The following is a 26,225-nucleotide window of genomic DNA, read 5'->3' on the forward strand; positions in this document are numbered from 1 at the left end:
TTTGAGAACGATTCAATGATAGTGAGCATTGCCCAGACAGAAGAGTTCCTACAAAAATCAGTAACAAGCATCTTCTAAGATAAGCCAATTTTCTATCAAGAAGGTCACAAATGCAGCTATTCCATGAGCTTTTTAGTCAGTCATACAGTTAAGTTCAGCTATGTTTAATACTTTATTTGGATAACAATAAAGACAATGACTTTCATAAAGTTTCAGGCAATCACATTTAAAAGCAATAGTGAAATACTACCATTTTGAAATTTTGCACTGAATAATGATCATCAGCACCTTAGTGCTCTGCCTATTCTTAACATTTTGCATTATCACTATACACAGCACAAGTCAAGTGCCACTTACGTCATTAAAAGCAGAGTATGCCATTTTTTATGCATTTGAGTCAGGCAAATTGAAATACAGAGTAACGTAGCCTCTATTTAAGCTTGGTAAGATACATTCTACAAATTCCCTTAGTGTGTTAATGAGCGTATGTGGATGTTATTTCTCTCAATATATATCTACTCAAACACTGTCTTTGTCAACAGAATTAGGCAAACCAAGATGCGAATCTTGTTCAAAACTTAATACTACTGAATTTCATTACTACTACTTTCATGAGCCTTTTCCTTAAAAATTAAACCTGCAAAGAGATACCAAGATAGAACACAACTCTCTTCCAACCCAAAAAAGCAAAAATTTTCCCCCAAACCCAACACACTCAAATTCAAGAATGTAAGAAGAAAATAAATCTCTTCACTAGGATTGTAGCTACAATGCATAAACAAAACCGCAAATTAACAAATGAAACCCCCACTAAACAACCTACCAGATGTAAGACATACTAAGTCTCTCCATATCATCACTGTCCTCTGGTTTGTTCTTGCTATTTTTGGAAGTATGTTAAAACTATACTCGTGGCAGCACACACCTCTAGTTTTAACTTTTTATTAAATATCTGTCTCTGTTACAATAGCAAAGTACAGCTTACCTACGATACTGCTGCCTAGAAACTTCATCTCCACAAAAAAAACATACCGTTGATACCAAAGTGTTTGTTTTATGGAAGTTCTTTTCCTTTTCCATTGGATTCCATGTTATAGTAATGACCTGATAAAATAGACAGACAACATACTCAGAAAAAAAAAATTGTTAGTACTAACATTTGGAATACGAGTCAACAGATCACAGCAATGCAAGTGAAACAGGATTTAACACAAGTTAAGTAAGATTTTAATAAAGAACTAGTAAGACACATTCTCATTGATTGCATTTATTTAAATTAATAAAACTTACTCAGAATCAGGTATTATACTTACTTCATGTGTTCCTTCTCTTAGTACAAACTTCTCTGGAGATACTGTCATTACCTGAGGATCCATAACTGTTTTTGTCCGTAGGTTTGCAAAGCACAATGCTTTAACATAGGCAGCCCGAGAACCTGTATTTCTTATGCAGAAGGAAACTTTCCTTAATCTTGCAGGCAATAATCCATCCAGAGTTACCATGTAACTATCTGACAGTTTTTTAACATTTTCTAAAGTTATATTGCTTGTTCCTCCATATCCAGATAACGGTATCTGGGGGAAAAAAAGAAAAAAAAACACAAAGAAACAGTATTTCAAATGAAAGAAAGCTTCTTACTAAACTTCTGCACAACTATGGTAAACTATACACAGAGTTACAGAAAGACAAATGAAAATGCTTAAAATGTGAACTGAAAAAAAGACTGAAAGAAATAAAAAAAAGCCTAAGTTCAACATTTTTCAAGTTCTACTGAAAATTAATTTAAGGCCTACCTATCAAACAAGACAAGTTGAGATTTTTTGACAGTTCTAGAGTTAAAAATCTTAGGCTACTTCTAATACAGTGTATAAAAATCTTTCTTCTTCCTTCTCAAGGGGAAAAATTGCATGCAAAATGACACTAATGTTCAAACTGCAAAATATAGCATCCATACAATCTTTAACAAGTATACAGATACGCATAGTGTACATCTTGAAAAGTTTCAGCTTTTTGATAGAAACAGCTAGTCAGTACTAGATTTTAAATAATTATGAAAAATGTATGTTTAAAATTATTAGAAGTTAGGTTGGGACTCTTACAGTAAACTTAATTCCTGGCTGTGATCGAATCCCCAGCTGTTTGATTTCCAGCTTTGCAAAGAAGCAAGTTATTCGAGTAGGTGCAAACAACAAGTATATGTTAGTATCTTCTTTGGGACGGATTTTGAGTTCCCAGTTACTAGTTAAGCGTTCTTCTGATCCAAATATACTTTGCAGCTATAAAAAAAAAAAAAAGACATCAGAAGTGAGTGACTACAATAGGAAAAACACAGAGCAGTAAGACTTACTTCACTAGTAACCCAAAATTAACTTCTTCAAAATCTGGATTAAGTCGGTTGACAGTGGCATGTACTTAAAGTCACAATGCTTAATATGCAACAAAAAAACAACCAAGTTCAAGAATTCCCACAATAAGCCTCTCAGTTTAGACCACAGAGTTTTTTGCCTTCAATGCACAAATACGGTAAGGTTGAACTTGACCAGCACTACATTAATTCTCTCTCAGTTTAAGATTTCAGATATCAAAAAACCTCCTCTAGTTACAGTAGTTCCCAAAGGCTAATTCAGTTTTTCATTCCCTCCCTCCCTCCCTCATGTACACATGATTCCTCATGTGAGGAATCCCTCCTGCAAGAAAGGCCACTGACAGATCACTCCACCAGGTACTGACTCTTGTATTGTTGTGCTACAGCAGCTTGAAGAGCTGCAAACTGAGCTGCAGTTTGCCGCAACACTGTTACGGTTTCAGCTCTTCCTAAAGGTTGCCAGTGGAGCTTAAGTTCTGCTACCATGTCTATCTTGGCAGTCTCAGAACAAATACTCACAAAGCCTGCTAGTCACTGACATTTATAAAGGAATAACACTTCAGGGCAAAGAAATTTTTATTGTAAACATGTCATGATAATTGTCATAAACACTAAAGAGAAATTTTCATGACAGTTACCTGAAAGCAGTCTTGATCCTGGCCTCTTATCAACAGTCTTAAATGTTGGGTCACAGACAGAGAGTCATTTCTTAGAGTTAATTTCTGCTGGCTGAAAAATATGAAGTTTAGTTATATTTTACAGCAAATATAAGTTAACTGCATAAATTTATTCATGGAAATAATGGAAATGTGACAGCCAATTTTAAAGTCATTTCATGAAAAAAAAATCACCACTTGGAACAATAGAATATGTTAGCTAGAAAGTTATTTCTGTGTTCTCAAATTTACAGACCTTACAACATTATACACCATTACACATCAATCCTCACACAGCAAAATAACCCCAAACTATATATAAATACAGCTTTTCTGAAGTTCAAGTATTGCACTTAACAGCTTGAACTTCTAAAGCAAGCAGCAGTTGTGTCAATACAAAAATTCCTAAAAAAAAAAAAACAAAACAAAAAAAACCCCCAACCCTTAAGACACAGTTATAATTAGATTATCCAGAGCCACTTAGTTATGCAGAAACAGTCTTGTGAGTAGTTTGGCCCAGATTCACTGGAACAGCTGTGAAGAACTAAATTAAGGATAACTTTTCCTTTTCATGTACTTTTCAACACAACAGTACCACAGAAAGTTATGGCCACTTGGCAGCATCAGGTTGACCAAAAAGTATTTTTTTTCTCTCTGATATATCCTGGCATTGACCAGGCTTCTGGTACTCAGATCCTTGCTCAATGAAGGAAACCTCTCCAGCAAGAGCAAGTGCCTTTGTTTTTTGACTTGTTAAAATGACAATCACAGGAGGATGTGACAAGCTCTGAAGCTAGTTAAAAACATCAAGGAAGAGGAAGGATCATGCAGATGAAATCAAAGAGGAGGACAGAGAGAAAGCAAAGACTCTCCCTGATTTTCAGTGGCAGGCACTGTTTTGTACTCTGTTGGAACAAAGATTCTACAAATAACTTCAGGTTCCTAAAACCAATGGTGTATCAAAACTATTTTTCAGGAGGAACACAAAATAAAAAGGTAGCAGCATACAGGGAAGAGAAAGTAATTCCCAAACACCAAACAGCCAAAACTACTATGTAATTAATACACTATCTTAACAAAACAGAAAAATAGGAATATAGCTATCAGAAACAGTTCTTGGCTACAAACATGGATCACATTTAAACAACCGGAAACATTTTTAGATTCCTCAAAAAGTTCAGTATCAAAACAGTGGAGTAGTCTCTAAAATTAATACTTACTAGAAGTCCAGAGATCTGCAAAACTTGCACCCTTTACATACAAAAGAAGCAAAGTATATCTACACAATTATGAACAGTTTTACTAAATCATGGCATACTGAAGCTGTAAACTTGAAACTAAAAAAGTCCAGACAAGACCTAGTCTGAAGGATAAAGTAATCATAATTAGTGATGCAATGGATTCTCCATCACTACAAGTTTTAATATTGGAACACATTCAAATTCAAATAAATTAAGGTATGTTCAACAGCCTATGCTATTCGGATGGTCAAATTACATTACCAGACTGGATTCTTCTAGTCTTGATGAATTGAATTAAAACAAGCATAGAGATGTACTTCTATGTAGAGATAGGTGTCAAAAGAACCAATATAATTTTTCCATCAAGTTGCTTGGAATATATTTTCCACTACATTTCTACTTACATAACACACTAATCTTACAGAATCAGGTATTATTCTAAGAGTAACCAAAGAATCCTGAAGAATACAAAAAGCTCAAACAAGATCACAGTTTGTTTCCAAATATTTCTTGCACAAAAAAATAATTGTAATATACTGCTTCTCTCGAGTCATAAAACAGCTTAGTTTATCACCTCTGGATTATTAATGTGAATAAGAAGTTTTACTTCAAAGAAGAGCAATATGAAATACTTAACATGATATTCTATATGAATGGCTGCCCAATTTAAACTTACGCTGATGTTCCAAGTGTTACTCCTCCCCAGGCAATGAACTGCTTGTTGGAGAGAATGGGCGGGATGTCTGAGCAGCCAGCAGCTGTAGACACAGGTCTGTTTTCCTCAGACTCCACCTCACCTTTTATCACCACTTCATACTGAGGCCCAGATGGCAGCACAAGGATTTTCAAAGTACTTCAAAAAATAAATAAATAAATTTAAATCCCACCACAGAACAAAATTAGCTGATGAAAACAAAACATAACTGAAAAAAATAAATTATACATAGGCCTTTTTAAACTACCTTCTTAGGGGGAACACCCAAATATTTTTTTTTTTATTTTATGACAAAGGCCAGCTTTAGGCATAGCAAAGTTTAAGTCCTTTGGGCTGTAAATATGCATGCCACATGTACCTCAAGCAATCTTCTGAAGTATTTCATCTGGAAATGGTTCAGGTAAGTATTTCAGAGACTACAGCTAGGCAAATTATTTTTTTGCCCATGCTAACTTCTGATTATTTTGACACACTAATTTTGGAGAGAAACAAAGTCTGGCTGTCTCTACATAGATTAAAGAGATGCCTTTTGAAATACCTGCAAAACATCAATGAAGTTTTACAAATGTGAGATAGCCTGAAGCATCAAAATTAAACTCTGAATCCTGTTAACAATGGTAGCATTCTAAGCCACAAACCCAATATTTTTTTCTCACTTTGTTTCCTGGGATTGCTGTGAGAAAGAACACTGAGCCCACAGACGGGGAACCAGCCACCTACAGCTGGCCTTTCATTGTACAGTCTCTACCCTATAGGACACAAGCACAGTGCAGATGACTACTGCCTTCTTCAGGCAGAACAGAGAAACAGATGAATGAGAACACCAGGAACAGATTCAAATAATGAAGTAGAAAGAAACAGGCTAACATTCCTACTGAATAGGAAAGCTGGACCTAACTAGCAAAGAAAACAGAAGAAACTAGACACACAAACACACAAAAAACCCACCCAACAGAAGAGGAACCAGGAAAAAGAAAGTGCTGCCTAATTAAGGGGGACAGAAGCCAACAGAGAAATAAAACAAAAGGCTAAATTATACCAGGAAGGAAGTGGAGATTCGACATATCTAACCGACGATACAGGAACAGAAGAAAAACCAACCAGAAAACCAAAACTGAAAAAAAAAAACAAACCCAAAAAAACAAACAAAACAAAACAAAAAAAAAGGCATAGGGCAGGAAGGAAATTAAGCTTTTAAAGAATAGGCTGAAGCATTTGCTATAGCACAGACTCACTACTTAGAGCCAGGAACGAAACTCAAGAACCCCCATTCTATGTGTCATTGAATTCCTATGATGCCTGCTGACATACCCTGTGCCCCACGCTACTGCCTAGAACACCATCCTGGGCCTTGAAAAAGAGGCAGAACCAGAGGTAATCACCAGATCCCTGTCCCTGAGTGAGCTGCGAGATATGCAAAAAGATTTCAGCCATCATCCAGGTGAGCACCTGGCTGCTCTGATGCTGGGATAACAGAGCCAGTAGCTTGGAATTAGAGGGTAGGGAAGCCAAGCAGCTGGGATCCCTCTCCTTGCCCCTGCTCCAGCTAGGACTTACCCAGTAACATTGCAATGAACTTCTCCCCTTGCTCCTAGCCTGGCTAGCAACAAGGGATTGTTGCTGCATCCCATCAGTAGGGAACATGAACTCTCATTACTGCTTTAGTTAGTTTATTAGTCTTTTTGGCAGCACTTGCAAGTGGACTGCAAAGTTTCCAACCCTGCTGAGTACCCTGAGCCTGTAAAGCAAAGCAGTTATGTACAAGGCCATAGGAAAGCAAAGATTAATCACTTTGCATGCCCATCCATTAAGCTCATACAGTCATTAGCACAGAACTTCTCGTTGTTTAATTTAATGCACTGGGTAGGCCTAGTTAAGCTAGATAGTGAAGCTGAACATATTTTGGACTGATTCCTTTGTCCATTCTTGCTCTATTACAGCAGAGACTGGAAAACATGTAACACAAGAGGAAAAGCTGCTCTGGAGAAATGAGTCTGACCCCTAACATTGCCAAAAACCTCCTACATGACACCAGAATGGTCACTTGAACCAATCAAGTCTATTTCACAGAATGAAATTCGACAGGTACTAATGTGCAGAAACATGAATGCTTACATCTGCAAAAGGAACATGTACATTAGTGTTGTACAGGATTTACAACTGAACTTTTGTTTATGGCAGCCAAAATTAATGAATACATTTGATCCTGATCTGTACTTGAGTTTTTTCATATGTAAAATAGAAATAACATTTCCATTGTCTCAGTGGAGTGAAGAAGAGGGAAGCAACCGAAGGGGCTGCTGGAGATAAGTATTTTAAAGCCTTGCTGTACTTTAGAAACAAGTACCACACAACGGGTTTCAGGGACTTACTCCATTTATTTACACGAAACAAGTCTCAGGACATATGTTGATCTGTGATGGGAAATATTAGCTACTCATTGTCAGGCATGGGAACACGTTGCCCAGGGAAGTTGTGGAGTCACCATCCCTGGAGGTGTTCAAAAACTGTGTAGACCGTGGCTCTTCAGGACATGGTTTAGTGGGCATGGTGGTGTTGGGCTGATGGTTGGACTTGATCTTAAAGGTCTTTTCCAGCCTAAACAATTCTATGATTCATTAAGCTAACTACAGCAACAGAGGCAGGTAATCTATGGAACAGGTGAACCCTAGTAAAAATCTACTTTGTAATGAATGAGGACTCTCATGAAAACAACTGAAGTCAAAGTTTCCCTTGTGGGTAAAACTTTCCATTTGTTCATGACCTTGAGGTCAAGAGTAGCTCTGTTTAACACAGGCAGCATAAAATCAGTTATGTTACCTTTCTGTAGTCGTTACATTTTTTGGAAAAAACAGGACAGTCACTTCTCGTTCTTCTCCAGGAAGAAGGAAAAGATCCTCAGGTTCAACAGCAAAGCAGCTGTCCTGATCTGATGTCTGAAAGCGGGTAAGGGGAAAAGGGAGGGTTGGTTACTCATTTTAAGGGAGTAAACATTTCTACAACACATAATACAATTTGGTCATGCATCTGTTGTACATGCAGTTGAGACAATTCAAATACACCTGGCACCTTCAGAACATTCCCATAACCCTGCACTAGTTAAACTCTTCTAAAGTTGGACACTCTGGTACAAATACCTCTAACAGAAGCATCTTAAGACATCAACTGTGCATACAACACTGAAGGGGCCACAAAGAGATTTAAAGAATTTAACAGTAAGTACAGCATGGCAATGGTACGCCACTAGTGAAGTAACATCACTAGTCTCAACAGTGGTACCACCCATTACTGGTATCAATTAGTATCCAGTATCATCACATTGATGTGGCATTTGTGATACTAGTCATGCAGCCTATTTCCATGGCCTCTGCTCCAAGAAATGATGGGCTCACAACCCTCAATTTTTTTATTATTTTTTTTTAAAATGTAGAGGGGACCAAATGCTCCTTCTGTTGACTTTGAAGTGTGTCTACCTTTCAGTCTGGGACCATACTTTCCACAAATTCTCAAGAAAATTCAAGTCAAGTCAAGTGATCACATATCTGAAAAGAATTCGCTTCATACTTGGGTTGGCAAGATGTCCACTGAAAACTAATGCAGCTTCGTTAGAATAGAAAATAAAGGTTTCCCAATGCTAATATTCCTCTTTGCTCTAAATGAGCTTTACTACACCAGCTACATTAACATCTGCTGTGCAGCACAGGATTCACTACTTTTACATATTTGTTATATGCTTGTTAAAATCTATTTGTTAAAAATCATAAAAGTATGTTTGTTAAAACAAATATAACTAAAGCTGGGTGACAAAACTCCCATATGCTTTTTCCAATAATGTGAGCTAATCTCTTCGCTATCATTCATTCTCTTCATGTAAACTTGTAAACCTTTTGTCAAACCACACAGGTGAGCTAGGATCCCAAGGCTCAGCTCTACTTTCAGTACAACATTAATGGCACAAAACTCATGATTTCAAGAGGGAGAAGCCAACCTACCTTAACTTTCAAATATACACCAATGTTTCCAGCATTTTTCAATGGTAGCTGCTGTTTGGCTGTTGAACCTACACTAGCAGACAGATGTATTCTCTGGAAAAAGTAAAGAAGTGTGTGTGTATGTACATATATATACATATATAATAAAAACAAACATTACAAAAGTAGGCTAGCAGAGGCAAACTATTATTGAAGCACACTTTATAAATACTTGCAAACCTGTAAGTCTTTTGGAGCATGTATCCTCGCTATTCCAGCTCTTGCTCGGAGAGGAATACTTTTAATCACACTGCTAGGTCCTGGACTATCCACTTCCACATCAACTCTTGCCAAGAATTCATCTGCTGGACCCAAGGAATCTAGGAACAATACCATGAATAAGAAAAGCAAGCAAGTCTGCTAGCAGCAAAGGCCATTCCTGTTGATGTGTGTCTCACTTCAGCTACTATCCAATCTTAACATATTGATGTTGTGATGATATTAACAGAAGCTCTCCCATTACCCTGGCAACACTTGTTTTTCTTTTAAATAAAGTCTCACAGGATCTTTTTAAGAGTTTTACCTTTCTGTTAAATGTGGCTGAAATTGTCCCTAAAGCAAACAAAAAACAACAACTTAACACATTAGCCAACCTAGTTGATACGTGTACTATTTACTATTTAGGAAGCCAGAAAAACCTCAGAGATTTCTTCAAATTTCTTACCTATTTTGCAACTAATGCAATGTTTTCTTAAGCGATGATTTAATTTCGTCAGCAAAAGGTGTAAAGCAAATTCCACACATCTTGCAGCAGATAACCACTTTGTACAGTTTGATACTGAAGTACAAATACCCCTGTTACATCCAAAAGATTGACATAGAAGTATTCTGATTCCTGTTATCAAAACTGAATGTGATGCCCAAAATATTAGGGGACACAAACCAAAGACAGAATGTTTCATTTTAAGTTTGCAGCCTGTTCCTGCAATTCTAACACATGCATACATTTAAAGTAAAATTTTTTTCAGCTGAAGTGAAAATCAAATTGCTATACCTGAACAAGAAATTTGTTTCTTAGGTGCGTGGAATAGAACCCAAACTGTTAAAGCTTCAGGATCCTGAAAAAGAAATTGGTTGACCATCTTACAGGAGGGAGAGAATTACTGAAGAGAAAACAAAACCAAAACCAAAACAAAACTAGCAACAAAACTATACTGCTCGAATAGGCAGACTCCCCAGAAATCATTACAGTGAACTCAGATATTCAGAACTGTCATTTCAGACAGCAAGCAACAGGAAGAATCAGCCAACTACAAACTACTCACTTGCCCATCATAGCTTGCATGTATCACATGATTTACAACTGATGGAGCTGCTATCTGAGAAACTGCATCCATTTGGAGTGATTGTTCACCAGAAGGATTAACTGGTTCCTTGGAAAACGTGAAGCAACGCCAAGCTACTGCATTCTGTCAAAGAAATAAAGTATTAAATCTCTTACTGTCACTAACAATAATGCTGACAAAGCTGAGAAATGCAAGGCAAGTTTTGAAAGATTTAAGTAGTTTGGAAAAAAAAAAAGATTAGCCCGTAGTTTCAGTTGGTAGGTGATAGTCCAGCAAACCCTTTAAAAACAGTCAGAAACCATTCTGCAGTAAAAGGACACAAGCTGGAACTGGTTAGTTTAACCCTTCAAGACCAAGCTTCACTAGTCACCAAGATGACCTGATCCATCTTAACATAAGGCCAGTCCTTTCTTGTCCCCCCCACATAAAGAAACAAGACCAGCTCTTCCCACAGCATAGAACAGCAGCCAGCCTAGCCAAAAAATATGAAATCTGCATTGCCACAGATATGCAGAGAGGAGCATACCATAACCTGTAATACAAGCTATTATTGTCTAGTGGAAGACAAAGCAGATAGAGTGAAGAGTCCTGCTCTTGCTCCTGCAGAGGAAGAGAGAATATGTTAAACTTGCTATGAAGCAAGTTTGGCTGCTTGTTTGAACAGTCAGCTGTTCCACTGGAACAGTGGAATACATCTCCATCTTCTCAGAGGAAAGGATTAGGCAACACAACCCTTTTGCTGTCTGCTGCCCTGTGCTCTCAAATCAAACAACACAGAGGCAGCAGTCCATAGCTGGGCTGCAAGTAAAGGAGGAAAAAAAAAAAGGAAAGGAAAAGAAAAGAAAAAAAACAAAAACAAACCACTAAACAAAACCTCACACCTATCCCAGAAGCATTTCTGTTGGTACTATTGTAGCCGAATCAGATTACCACCTTGAAAAAAAAAAAAAAAAAATTACTTCCTCACTAACCAAAGTTTTCTTGGGAATCTTACATCTAGTGTCCAGGGTATGTTTCTTAATGACATATAACTTAAAGTGTTTTGATATTAAAATTCAGTAACACAAGAAGTTAACTTTCACATACAGGAAGTTTGATGTACTTACGGCATTAATAATAAGTCTAAGTGGCACAAAAGCATGGGTTTTGTTGATAAGTTTTAGAGGAAGAGCCTTCCAACTGCCAGAAGTCAAGTCACCAAAATCCAGATAATCTCTTTTTCCTGTTTCCAGCTGGTTTTAAGGCAAAGCAGAACTTATAAGGAAAACCTCCAAAACACACTACCATACAAAAGCACCAGGCAAGTAAGGATGTTATTCACCTACTCCATCCTCTTAATGCTATACCCACACATAAAACATACCTCCTACCAGGGGCAGGAGGAGTCCAAGAAACATGTTTCCTTTGGTATCAAAAGGGGTTACATCCAATTGGCTATCTCCCACATATTTTGCCTCAATTAAGTCAATCCTAACACAATATTCATCCACCAAAACCCAGTACACAACCAAATTATTTTGGCTAATTTAAAATAAATTTAAACTATAATTATTGCTAGCAAGTAAGAATTGTCAATTTTAGACAGTTAAAATGTCATTTTAACAAGTTAATAAGATAACTAAGTAGTAGTTAATTTTTTGTTAGCATAAAGACACTTAAGTGTCATGATCTGCAGCAAAACACAGCTTTTATTTGGTACTTTTTCTAATCTCAGGAATATAACGAGACAGGCAGAAATACAGCATAGGGTTTAATTTCAAATTAAATACGAAGCAAATCTGAATGAACTATACCATGAAAAACATGGAGGATGAAGGATTTTGCCAAACTACGTATAAAAATATGCATTAAAAATTAAATTAAAATTTATGGAAGAAGCACTACAAAAATTATATCCACTCATGTATATTCAACTAGAATACCATTACTTCAAAACATATACTTAGCCCAAAGCAGGTTAACAGACCACCTTAAAATGGAAAAAAAATTGTTAGCTGTGGTTAATTTTACTTTTATCAGCAACATCACAGACTATCGTGTAATTTGTTCAGTCACCTCCAAAAGTACTATCAAGCCCATTTCTGCCTGTCCATACCCTTAAATTTAGAGCTACATAAAACCAGACTTAATTTTTAATGTCACACTGTCTCCCACCTGGTTGTTCTTCATAAGACACAAGACAAAGCATTTTATACATCCACTTACTTTTAATTAGCCCAAAATAAGAAAATATTCTCTACGCCCATAAATAAGCTGAAAGTAATAAGAAACCAAGACAAAGCCTACTTCATGTAAAAAATAAATAAATTCTTACCCCTGGAAATAAGTGCTTTTTGTTACATTTTAATGCCCAACGGTATCCAACATAGCAGATACTTTGAAAGCATCAGATGTTTAAGATCTCATCCATTCTTTGAATAATGAAAGAGTAATACCATTTAATTTATTCTTTTCAGACAGAATCCTTCATTTCCAGCTAGGTGCTTTTCCACAACTAAAACTTCCCAGATAGTTATAAGCTTCTCAAACATACTCCTGTATTCCCTCCCCACTCCAAACATAAGAAATTCCAGGTTCCTTTGAGGAACAACCTTGCATTCCTGTTCCTTTCTGGTATCATTAAACTATTCATAAAATTCCAACAATTAAAAAAAAAAAAAAACACAGACAAAACACAATAAGCAGCTACTTACTTCTAAATAAGGATTTTCGGCAACTGCTGTCAGAACTACCCTACTTGCCAAAGCTTCTGCCTGAACAATTGTCTCTGCATCCGCAGAAACTGGCCAAGATGAAACATTGAGAATACACTGAAAGATCCCCGAGTGACAAGGTAAGAAAAGTATTTTCAGATCATTGGTAGAGTAGGATCCTACAATGGTTTTGTTCTTGAAAACCAGACATTGATATTTCACAGGATCCACCTGAAAAACAAGATCTCTGTCATTTTCAACAGACCTCTTGCCAGAGGACACCTTCTTTCAAAATACCACATTTATCTGGCAGCACAGCTCAGCACAGACATTTTGTGTATGTTTTTGCTCAATATTAATTACTGCATCTTCATATTAATGTTCCACTTCCATCCCACTCAAATGTAGACATTTTCTTTTAATTGAAAGAGTTAGGTAAGTCAGCCTGAAAGTTGCTGGGGTTTCTTTCCAGCATTTAGTTAAAGACTAACACCAGGATTATAGTATTTCTTATAGTTGAAAACAAATTCATAAGTAAACTCCTGATTTTTGAGAAAGAACAACAGCAAAATAAATAAACAAAGCCAATTCTACTTGGTGCTTTCTGCCATCAAAGATGGGTGGAAGAGGTATGGTGGAAGAGTAATGGAAAGGTCAGTGGATGGAGGTGACAAGTAAATCCGAGCGCAGATGCCTTTAAGTTTCTGTTGTGAACATATTCATAGATAATATTCAAGCAGGAGACACAGTGTATCTCAGAGTTAACTTGACCAAAAAAATGTTTTTTAATCATATTGTGCAGCAAACTAATTAAATGTATATATTTATTCACAGAAACAACTGTAAATAGGACTGTCAACTGTAAAGTAATTTAATGAAAAAAAATCACCTCCTGGTATAACAGAATCTCAGGTTTGAAGAGCTGCATAAGAGCCCCGTAATACTTAGTGACTAGAAAAATAAGTAAGAAATCATAACTCTCATATACACATGTATATATACACACACACAGTATTGTGGTTTGGTGGTTTTTAAAGAGGAAATATTCAGACAAAACAAGATCAAAACCAGAAGTCATACTCCTGGAAAGACATGCTACATCTGCTAGAAAAATGTACCTGAGGAGGGATATGATAAGGATTTATAAGACTTACAAAGCAGCAATATATAAACTGAATTATGGTCCATTATTTCTCAGTAATAAGGATCATCAAACAAAACCAGCAAGAACCAGAATAAAATAAAAAAAAAGTAGTAGTGCATAGAATTCACAACTGAACTGTGGACAACACTCCACAATTTCCAAAGATTAACTAGATAAAGAGCAGTCCAAAACCTAGAACAGAAATAACAGCTAGCTCAAAAGTTCCCAAGCATCAAACTGCCAGAAGCTCAGAGATAGTATGCTTATTCTGTTGTTATATGCTTCTCTACTAAAAGTACTTATCAGTAAAGGAAATTAAATTATATTGATGGACCTTTAACTCATTCTCACGTTCCTGAGATCTTTTACATCTGGAACTATTACTATGATGACAACAGTAGATAGAATTTAACAAAATTAAAGTGCAAGATGCCCAATCTATGGCCTACAAGTTACATATAACCCACAGAATAACCCGTCTAGCTTGAAGCCTGCTCCAAGTATTTCTCATTCTATCACACAAGATCTCTGATTTCAAGAAAAATGGGAGCAAACCGCACACAATGTTTCAGCAGTAACAGTCCTCAGCATGGATGCTTTCTTTTCTAGGGCTGACTTTTCTTGCATACAAAGGTGGGAATGAATAAGCAGTAAATTCAAACCTACCACACTTATGCATGCAAATCAATTCTATGAGTCAATCCCATCATGTGGCATTTACCTCTCTATGCCTACAGTGGCCTGGCTGAAAGAAGGTAGCACTTTTGTGCTTTTGTGCATATTAACTATAAAATGGGAAAAAATTACAAGTCTGTACAGAAGGCTCTAGTTTTACATATGACATCTGGTATGATTACAGCATTATTCCTATAGCTTTATTAAAAAAAATCTCTTACCTTTTCCCCATTAACTGAAACACTAAGTATTCCAATGCTGACCTGCAACCACCGTTCAGTTGGATTAAAAATGCTAAGAACTGTCTGTGATGCAATTCCCACGCAACAGGCGTTAGGGAACTTCAATTCTTCTGGTACTTTTACATGACCTTTGGAAGAAAATATGCTCCTGTTAGTTCCAAGTACCCAGAAGCAAATCAGCACTCAGGCTGCCACCACATCAAGTTTATCAACTCATTTGACGAATGCTTCGTTATGGCAAGGAATGTTTGACTCCTACAAGTTTTCTTAAGAATGTTTTCCCACAAGCCTGATACTCAGAATTTCAATCAATTTTTTCTAATTTGCATCTTACATGGAGTTCTAATGTCACAAAAATAGCACATCCCTTGCAGCCACTAACCCACAAAGTGTGTGTTTATATAGATACACACACACTCCTTATATAAAATACTCAGTGTTCACAACTTAATCAGTACTAGCCCAGCTCAGAAAACATGAATATCAGTATTACATCCTTATAACGTTTACACTGATCAAAAGAAAAATCTTTTTTTTCCCAGAGTATAACTGTTATGTAAAAAAGTGTTCAGGCATTTTTTTCTACAGAAAATACTGAGTACTCCTAGAGTAGATTTTTGCTGTAGAAGTGCAGTCATCAAAAGTTATCACCAAACCAAAAAGAAATCCTGCTTCAGATATTTTACTTCCAGGAAGTCCTTACTTCTAAAATATTCAAAATAAGAGTTTCTGGGGAATTATAAAATTATAATTACAACTCAAAACTCAAATGGAGGTAAGAGTTCTCTGCCACACGGAGAATCAATCTTTATTACATCCAAAAATGCATTAATGGGTACTCAAATTAAAAATTAAAATTTAAAATTTAAAATTTAAAAATTTGACTTTGCAGTTAGACACACACACGTAATCACCTGAAGTTTTTTGAGTTACTTGAGCAACAAGCTTTATTTTAAAGCCACACACTCTTGTTCCTCTCCAAGAAAGAAAATTTAGCACAACTATGAAGGTAAAAATATAAAGTAAGACTAACACCACTGGGAATTAAGTTCAAAAACTCAAGTTTGCCAAAAAATCAAGTTTAGACTATATAGATATGCAGAGTTCAAAAACATGTACAAAAACCTAGAAATTACGTATATTAAAAACAGGCAAGGAGTATAATTGTTCAAATTTTACTATTTTAAAATGCACTACCAAGATCAATGATTTAGAACAATCAACAAACAGAAAATAACCTAAAAACTGTCACAAATTCAAACTTTCAACCCCACTAGCTTGTCATTTCATCTGAAAGAATTAGCCAGGAAAAAGTATAGTAGAAAACAACTAAGGAGATCATAGGTTAAAAGAAGTCTTTGAAATGAAACACTAATTTGCATTGCTTAGGTTTAGAGCTAAGTCAAGATACAGAAAAATAGCAGAAGTACAGAAGGCACTTCGCAGATTGTCTTTCCCCTTCATAACCAGAAAACAGCTTAAGCCCTCCACTCTCCTCCTCAGATTTTTTAGGCTCAACGGACTGTTAATAGCAAGTTAGGCTGGAAACAGAAATGTCATCTACTTTCCAGATAAAATACAAACTGAATTTCCAGAGCATGACTTGTCTTGCCCAGTATGAACTGCAGCTGGGACTTCTCTTCTTCCCATAACAGTTCTAGATCCTTCAAACAAACACAAAACCACTGAATGCTGAAATTCTAGATTATGAAAAATTTCTTTTAAGACCATTAGGGGGACTAGAAGAATAGACATTGAATTCAGAGAGCATCATTAAATAAGGAAAATTAGTAATACCTTTTTTTAAAATAACAAAGCTCACATAAAGAATATTTGTGGTTACACTTACCAGTGATCTTAATTTTATTTACTATAATATTAGCATCATCATTATCGCCATTCTTGTCCACAACTGTATTTCAAGAGCACTCTAAAAAGCACACTTACCAATACCAGGTGACTTTGGCAACTCCCACTCGTTTCTGCCTGTTCCAAAAGGTTGTCCAGTACATGGTTTTATATTTACAATATTCTTGTTCCAGGAAGTAGAGTGTGGATGACAAAGTGAGGCTGCACCCAAAGAGCCAGGACCAGTATTTGGACCTAAAGGAATTCCTACCATAAGTGGATTCTCAACATGTCCTGCTGGGGTACTGGAACAAGAAAGCCCTGCTGGAAGACCAAAACCTGCAGAGCTGCAGCCATGAAACTGAGACAGAACTGTATTTCCAGCAGATGTTATGCTTCCCAGATGTTGTTGTACAAATGGAGTTGTTGCAAGAGAACATCCTGTGAGCAACGTGGGAACAGAAGAAATTGCTTGACTCTCAGAGGTAGTGATAGGGGGTTTAAAGCTTGAAATAGGAACATACTGTTCACCAGATGAGTTTTGATTGAATGGCATATAAGTGCTTAATCCAGGATATACAGGTAACACATTCAAGGATGATAATCCTTGTCTCTGTGCTTTGCTTGTTTGACCCTGCCATGCTTCTTGTGCATCTACATTAACAGAAAGTGGCTGAAAGATACCAAATTTACTTGGTAAAGCTGATTTAACATGGTCAAGCTCTTTATGATTTGCTACTACATTTGAAGGAATAGATACAAGCTGCTTTTCATTCTTCGGAGAACCTTCTTTGGACAGTTCTTGACCCAGTACATCATCAAGTTTTCTTTGAAGACTTGCAAGTTCATTTTCTTCTGCTTTCTGGTCAACACTAAGCACCGCTTCTTTTCTATTTCTTTGACATGAGCGGTCTTCTAAATTTTCGTTTGTATGTTCCTGCGAAGGAGTTGGGCTGGCTCGAATTATTGTTGTGCTCAGTTCACCAGCGTTTTCACCCTAGTAAATAAACATACAGAGTATTACAAATTTTAGAAAAGCAAATAGGGTACATAAAACAAGACAGACCTTAATACTGATATTGCCATCCAATATAAATAATCTAGTTTGTCAAGTCTTATCTGAAGTTTTGCTTTTTTAACATCTGTGGCTCTTCACCTTGAAAAAGAAAACCTGCAACTTCAACCTGTTTGCTACCTAAAGTCACATTCTAGCTAAGTGTACTGGGTCTGGTTGGGATGGAGTAAATTTTCTTCATAGCAACACTTATTGTGCTGTTTTTAGATCTGTGACCAAAACCATGTTGATAACACACCAGTGTTTTAGCTATTGCTGAGCAGTGCTTGCACAGTGTCAAGGCCTTCTCCATGTGTCACACTGCCACTCCAGAGAGCAGGCTGGGGGTGGGCAAGATGTAAGGAGGGGACACAGCCAGGGCAGCTGACCCCAACTGACCAAAGACAGAATCCATACCATGTAATATCATGCTCAGCAATAAAACTGTGGGGGAATTTTTCCAAAGTGGCTGTTGCTTGGAGACTGGCCGGGCATGGGTCTGCTAGTAGCAAGTGATTGCTTTTGCATCACTTTTCCACTCCACTGATTAAACCACCTTTTTATCAACCCACAAGTCCCTCACCCTGCCCTTTTGCCCTTCCAATTCTCTCATCCATCCCGCTGCAGAGGAGTGAGCAAGCAATTGGCAGGGGAGCTCAGTCACCTGCTTGGTCAACCCACCACACCAGGCATTAAACACCAGAAGAATGCTCTGCTCTCTGAAGTTACCACCAACTAAAAGAGTTTCCACAAGGCCAAAAATGTTTGACTTGCTATGATTTTATAAAGCCATTCTGTGGGAAAGTAACTGTACAAAAAAAAAACAAACAAAAAAAAAAACACCACAATTGAGTAGATTCCTCAACTCACTGACAGGTTCACAGACTTTATTATTCTAAAAAACAGAGACCTGCAGTGAGTTGTCTTATTTATTGAGTTTGGATCCAATACCAGGAAGATTTTCACGTTTAAAAATGCATGAATAGATCCTAAATAGCAGCATCCAAGTGTGGTACAGATTACTTCTCTCCATATTCTTTGACTTTCTTGAATGCAAAGGTGCTTACTAAACTCCAAGTTTCTTCTGACAAGAAATGAGAATCCCCAAGTATTAAGAATCCACTAACAAAAAGCTGATGTGATTAGGTATCAAATCTGTACTTAGGGTTCTTAGGAAAAGCTAAGGACCTAGACGCAGTAAGTTACAGTGACATCATAGCAGATAGATTTTTTTGAGAACAAAAAAACTAACCCCCCCCCCCAAAAAACAATAAAGACATACTTGCCAGCTTTTTAAGAAAAAAAAATTAAAAAGCTGAATGGCCCCAAACAAAATCCCTAATAAAAAAGGGTTTGAGATGCATGAAAATGCACTGACACAAACACTTTCTTTGTGCACTCACACAAAGAAATCACTCAAGCCCAGAGACCTTCCATTTCGGCAGGTATGCATGGTGTAGGTGGAACGAGCACACCTCACCCCCATTCTCAATTCCTCTTAGTCCCAGAGTCTTGGGGTTCCTGCACTTAGAAGTCAAACCAAGACAAAAAGAAGTACAGCTCATAAATATGCATACACACAACGTGTTTCAAAGAATCTGCTGTTGGGTTAACTGTCAAGAGCAGAAGTGAATACACCCTCTCACACACTGCTCATAGCTACTAACAATAGCATTGGCACTAATCAGTGAAGGAGGTTTGAACATGGGAGAACCACCCTCCCACAACTGGCATCACATCACACTTGGCAGTCTTCACAATACAGTGGATGAAGCTCCAGGTATCTCCCCTACCAACCTGAAAAATTAAAGTGTTCTTTAGATATGCCACAAAGGTTAGGTTTTTTCCTTGTGAAGTACATCCACATCACAGACTCCATTTTCAAAAATGGAGTTTCAAAATAATTTTTAAAAGTTTCGACACCAAAACTAGACAGCGTGGTATCAAAGCAATCAGACATCAGCTCAGGACAGGTGTACCTAGAGAACTCTGACACAGCAACAAGAGAGCTACACAAAAGGATGAACAGTGTCTACAGTATAAAGCAATTGTTCAGCTTCATTAAATAGGAGTTGGAAGGCAGGGAAAGGCACATGAAAGAAGGGGAAAGAACAATAAAGTAGCTGTTCAGATTGCTGCAGAAAAGCAAGCTGCAAGTTACAATCCTTTAAAAAGGGCATTCAGGGCAGCTGCCCGAGATAAGATGGCTCACCAGGCCAAATCAACCAAACAAGAAATTAAAAAAAAAAAAAAAAAATTCAGGCACCTTTGACAACTTGACCCTAGTGTTAAAGGGAAAGGGCACCACTGGTTAAACAGATTGTGCTATAGTAAGTATTCAGATCTGAAGATAACATCAATACAAATATTCTTGTTGTCTGTAAGAAGCTTCAGGCAAGGGACATGAAAGTGGCTCTTAACAAGTACAAATGAGACAAAGCTCTTGGTGTCTCTCAGCATAAAAGATTACTAACCCAAAGCAATAAATTAACACTGCAGTATTACACATGGACTTAGAAACGTACTCATAATACAAATTTAAAACTTTGGCAATGTACTTGAGGATCTCCTTGCTGAACTATCCTGGGGAACAAAGACTACTCAAACAATAACATTTCTTCAAGAGCGAGGGGCAAACTAGTATGCAGCCAATTTACATCAAAGCATCAAGAGCCATCCATTTGCATGAGATGACAGGAATCTAGAACTATATGCATTTCAAACATGAAATGGACCGAAGAGCTGATGCTATGGCACCATGGACTGCAAGCAAATAGCCATTTAAATTTGCCCTTGGGTTCCTTCCTACAGGACTGCAATTCCCACTGGAAACATCAAGATGGGAAAGAACAGATATTCCCTGGGTAACTTGAGCAACTAGACCTAGAACAAAATGGGCTATAGGCCATAACACACGCTTCCTTCTTCCTGATGCTTTCAGCATGAAGCAACATTGCTGCTGGTGTTCCTATAGGAGGAAGAGAAGGCTTTACTAAGCTTTCACTAGTCACCATACCTGAAAAGCCTCACCCTCTGCAAATGAAAAAAAGAAAAAATGCATAGTAAGTAGCATTTCTATCTCCTGTGTTAGAGGAATCCACAACTGATAAAGATATTACAAAATAAATGTAACCACTGAGATTCACACAGATATGGATGCAGTCAGAGACTTTTTCAGCTGTTGTTTGTTTTTTAAAGTTCCATCCACATTTCCACACACTTTGGAAGGAGGGAGGCATAACAGAAAGATTCCAGATTCCAAGGAACTCATGGATTTAGATAAAGAATGCCAATTATCTTAACCAGCATAAGATTTTAAGTCTGAACAAAAGCTTCACTCTCAGAATACATTTTTTGCTAAAGCAGTAAGAACAGTCAGAATGACTGCCAGAGGTAGCAAATGATAGCTTCAGTCCTGAAAAAAGAAGTTAAAGCTAAAATACGTATTTATAAACATTTCTGCAGAGAAAAAAACACGAAAAATATTCTTCTAACAGCTGAGGCTGAGCAGAAAGGGCGCCTCAGGAGTGATGAACACAGATATAGATCCCACAAACTACTACTGGAATACTGCACTGCATTCCAAGAACAGAATGACTTAACAAGAAATTGACGAAAAAATGAAAGGGGAAAAATACACCAACTATAACTTCCGAAAAAAGTTAGCTGTTTGAATGTTTTACTATGTTCATATTCATTGGAGTTTGTGCATTTAATACAATCTATTTCAGAAGTTAAATTTCTGAAACTCAGGAGTGGGGGAGAAGCACAATACCTTTTCCCTATGCACAGCATGTTCTGAAACCCTTACAGCTTTTCTGATTTTGAATTATTTTGACCATTTAAGGGTTTGGTTTGGAGGTAAGGGGGAGGTGCTGGCTTGTTTGTTTGTTTTAAAGAAAGGGAATTAATACATATTTACAGTTCAAGATTGTCTTACCCAGTATGTCTCTGGATTATGTATTACGTCTGTATTCTTAAGGGTACTGTCAGATGCGGAGACATATGTTAATCTGCTCATGCTAGGACTTGAGTAAACTGACTGAGGTAGTACATTCTCTTTGCAAGAAGATTCCTGATAACATGACGTGCAAGTAAAGTCAGTTTCAGACCTGAAAAACAGATTCAAAGTATGTCAGTATTAGAATATATTTCTAATGCTGCCCCCAAGAAAATCAATGCTACACCTTACTATACTATTCTAAAAGTCATCTGTCTTAACCATTCTGTTTAGTCCAGTCAGTAGAAATGAGAAACCAGCTCTCAATTAACCTTTACAAGTTCTGACTTTGATGTACATAAAACTCATTTTCATTGGATATAAATCCACAAAGCAAAGCATCAGAGTTCCACAACCACACTCAGATGTTAAGGTCACAGAGACAACACAACTTATTAAAAAAAAAAAAAAAAGTGAATCAATATACTTGTATCTAACTAGATGGAAGAATGTCAGATGAAATCATGCAACATCCCAGGCATCACACATTACTATTTCCTATTCACTGCTGAAATTCTCTTCATATCACACACCTGAAAACATAGGATCTCTCACTACTTTGTCCAACAAGAAGAGATAACATGGAAACAATTAAAGTCACTGACAATTTTAACTGGAAATCCTAATGTCTCTATAACACACTTACAAAAATACATGTATTTCTGCACTTTTTAACTTCTAAGAAATGCCAGACAGCCTGTAATTCTAATGTCATGTACAACACACTAACTGTAGTAAGTTCACTGTTTGATATTTAACAAGTTAAGGCAAAGAGATCAGTTGCCTCCTCTTTTTCTGAGAATGTACGTAGCCATTGGCTACTGGCCATGTTTATATATGTAAGACTACACAATCAACTTAGTTGTAATCTTATGGTTCATGTAACACTTACTGTTATAGGAGCTCATTTAAAAAACATTGCCCTTTCAGTTGCTAAGAAAGCCTTAAATCTTAGACACAAGTTGCAATTTCAAAATATGAAGCAGTCAACAACAATACCAATATTTCTATCCATACTCCCTCACAAGCAGCAGTGGTATGAATCAGAGAACCAAACTGAGTGAAATACTTATAAGTTTAAAAAACACATCTTCATTAGTCTCTACAACTTCAAGCTTTGTTATCATATAACTAACAGCATAACCCCCAACCAAATAGCTTTATTTGTAATAAATGAATTACACTAGAACAAAAATTAATAAATATGAGATTTTATAGCTCCATCAACATACAGTTCTAGGTGTCTGATGTATCTAACAGGCTGAATATTTTGTATTCTTGCATTACTGGATAATCCTAAGCAGAAACAGCAGTGTTGCTATCCAGCATCTCTGTCTCATCATGCCAGTGAGGAAAATAAAAAGTTAACAATTGCTTAAGACTGCTTCCCCATACACATAATAAAAGCAAACAGAAAGCTTAGTCTAAGAATGAAGTCTTAGCCTAATAAAGATCTTCCATAAACTGAGATCAAGGACAACATTCAAATTAAAACTTGATCCCTCAAAAATCCTCATGAAGCATTAATAATTCTTACAAGCTGCACCAAGAAATTTACCCTGAAAATGCTGTTCCTGAAGTCTCACTAGGAGAAGAGTGAATTAATGGTGAAGTTGAAGGTCTGAAGCTATACTGCTCATCATCCAGAGGCTGCAAGTCACATTCAGGTACAATGGGTTTATGCTCTGGTAAATAAACAGAATTTAATAACAGTATATATTTAAGCACAGGGAACAAGTCTACTGTCAAGAAAAACCTTTTCAACAACTGGTTACATTTTTACTCGTTTACTTACTTACCAGTACTATTCTGAGAAGTTGGTGAGAGCTTCTCGAAAGTTACATGTTTTGCATTCCCACCACAAGCAGTACTCACATCTTTGTTTCTCTTCTCTATTTTTGCATTTTGCTTCTTTTCATCACTGCTCAATTTCTGCATAGGCTTTGCTTTTGTAGGACTTACTGAGACATATTTACTAGATTGCTTGGCAGGTTTTAAGTTGCTGAGAGACAGAGTATTTCCTGTACTTCTCTCCACCAAATCATTACGTGGTTCAGGAACAGCATTTGTTGCTTGATCTACTGTTTCTGTATCTTCCCTGATACATCTACTAGTGAGATCGTTGGTCAGGTAAGCAAGTGGATTTCTCTGTGCCACTTCCATTTCTGCTGCTAAAGGAATTCCACACATCTGTGCTCCATTTCCAGTAGGTGAGGTTTGGGTATCAAGCATATCTGATCCAAGATCAGCATTCACTGACTGTAAATGTTTACTATTTACTAAATCTGACAACTTTTCTGAAAATTTAACACTATTTGCAGTTACATCTTCATGGTTGGGAACACCAGACAGCCTAGAGAAATTCTGAATATCATTTTCTTCCTGAAAATAATTCAGAAATCGCTTCTCTATTTCTTGCTGCTTGCTATGATTATTCATCAAGCCTTCTGCAAGAGTATCCTTGTTTTTATCTTCACTCAGTAAAAAGGTATCAGGCATAAGGTTCTGGACAGATACTTCATGTTTCACAGTACTCTCATATTCACTTTCATGTCCGATCTCATCTGTTTTTTTGAGGTATTTTTCCATATCAAATGCGCTATTTTCCACATTGCTGGGTAATACCTGATTAGCAGAAAGTTCTGTCTCTTTAACAATTCCAGGAAGGAAACGTGTTCTTCCACTTTTTTCAGAGAGTGCCATCATCATAGCAGCTAGCTGGGAAGGATCAGCACTGGAAGAAGCATTAGCAATAGCAGATGCAATCGTGCTAATACTCAGGACAGAATTAGAATTATTAGATAAGCCATCTTCAAACTTGTCTTTATGAGTTCCATCCTGCAACAAACCAAAACAAGTTAAGCACCAAATTAAGAATTTTTTGTTTAGTGTTTTGTTTTCTGTGTTTTGTTTGTTTAATTTTGCATTTCAGTATATGGTAACATACTAACATTTCTAGTTGTCACATTTTTAATCACCTGTCAAGAAGGAACATTGTAACAGGCATAATTCTTTTGTACTGATTTTTTAAAGTCTACTCCACAAAGTGTTTTTTTTAAAAGATTCAATAAAGATTGCCTGCTAGGAAGCCTTAACTCCTGTAAAACTTTTAAAATCCTATAATGTTTAATTCACTTGGAAGAACTGGGAGTAAACTCCCATCAGGAACAAACAGCAGAGAAGAAGCTACCATGACCAATACGCAGTACCTTCCCAATTAACTTTAAATCATCTGCCTCTCTACAAGGGGAAGACAAAGCTATTACTACAGTTTTCTCTGTCACTCAGGTCTGATTTCTTCTTTAGTTTTCACATGGGCTCTTAGCAAGGGGCATGGAAAAAAAATCACATCCAGACCACAATCTCTTCCCACCTCTCTTAGATACACATACATTAACAAAGAAAAGAAAACATCTGTCCTCCTGTAGATATGCATGGATTTCTTCACAACATCCTCATAAAGACTGATAAAGCATGGAGCAGATAAGTAGACCATGACTGGACTGAAAACTGGCTGAACTGCCAGGCTCAAAGGGTTGTGATCAGCAGCACAAAGTCCAGCAGCAGGCCAGCCACTCACCAGTGGAGTATCCCACGGATCAAGACAGGGACCAGTACTGTTCAACATCTCCATTAATGACGTGGATGAGGGGGCAGAGCGCAGCATTAGCAAGTTCAATCATCATACAAAAATTGGGACATGTGGTTGATACACCAGGAAGAGTGGGCTGTCATTCAGAGGGACCTCAACAGGCCAGAAAAATGGGCTGAGAAGAATCCCATGAAGTTCAAGGGGAAATGCCAAGATCAGCACCTGGGGAGGAATAACCCCATGCACCCGTACAGGCTGGGGACCGACCAGCTAGAAAGCAGCTTAATAGAAAAGGACTTTGGGGTCCTGGTAGACATGAAGTTGACCACAAACTTTGCCCTTGTGGCAAAGAAGGCCAGCAGCACCCTGGGATGCACTAAGATGGAGCTGCCAACAGACTTTGGGAGGTGATCCTTCCCCTCTACTCAGCAGTGGCGCGACCACATCTGGAGTGCTATGTCCAGTTATGGACCTCCCAGTAGAAGAGAGACATGGACATACTGGAGAGAGTCTAGTGAAGGGCCACAAAGAAAAGTAAGAGATTGGAGCATCTGTCATGTGAGGAGAGAGCTGGAATTGTTTAGCCTCAGGAAGACAAAGTTCAGGAGGAAATCTTACCAATGCGTATAAATACCTGATGGGGAGAGAAGGAGGGCAGGGAGGAGTAAAGAAGATGGATGCAG

At 37.2% G+C, this 26,225-nt stretch overlaps 1 protein-coding gene across 1 annotated transcript in view; it reads right to left on the reverse strand.

Moving 5' to 3' along the window:
• Positions 1-26,225, reverse strand: part of CEP192 (centrosomal protein 192) — an 89,970-nt gene that overhangs the window by 27,399 nt on the left and 36,346 nt on the right. Inside the window, exons 24-40 of the mRNA XM_075024266.1 lie at positions 23,750-24,788; positions 23,509-23,635; positions 21,891-22,062; positions 16,996-17,893; positions 15,028-15,176; positions 12,988-13,218; positions 11,401-11,526; positions 10,274-10,417; positions 10,003-10,066; positions 9,189-9,328; positions 8,970-9,062; positions 7,798-7,913; positions 4,939-5,115; positions 3,004-3,094; positions 2,100-2,276; positions 1,314-1,574; positions 986-1,104 (exon numbers count right to left, since the gene is read on the reverse strand). Coding sequence (XP_074880367.1) covers positions 986-1,104; positions 1,314-1,574; positions 2,100-2,276; positions 3,004-3,094; positions 4,939-5,115; positions 7,798-7,913; positions 8,970-9,062; positions 9,189-9,328; positions 10,003-10,066; positions 10,274-10,417; positions 11,401-11,526; positions 12,988-13,218; positions 15,028-15,176; positions 16,996-17,893; positions 21,891-22,062; positions 23,509-23,635; positions 23,750-24,788 — 4,124 coding nt within the window. The remainder of the gene's footprint in view (positions 1-985; positions 1,105-1,313; positions 1,575-2,099; positions 2,277-3,003; positions 3,095-4,938; positions 5,116-7,797; positions 7,914-8,969; positions 9,063-9,188; positions 9,329-10,002; positions 10,067-10,273; positions 10,418-11,400; positions 11,527-12,987; positions 13,219-15,027; positions 15,177-16,995; positions 17,894-21,890; positions 22,063-23,508; positions 23,636-23,749; positions 24,789-26,225) is intronic.

The sequence above is a fragment of the Buteo buteo genome, chromosome 3 (genome assembly GCF_964188355.1).
Source record: "Buteo buteo chromosome 3, bButBut1.hap1.1, whole genome shotgun sequence".
NCBI classification, from domain to species: Eukaryota; Metazoa; Chordata; class Aves; order Accipitriformes; family Accipitridae; genus Buteo; species Buteo buteo.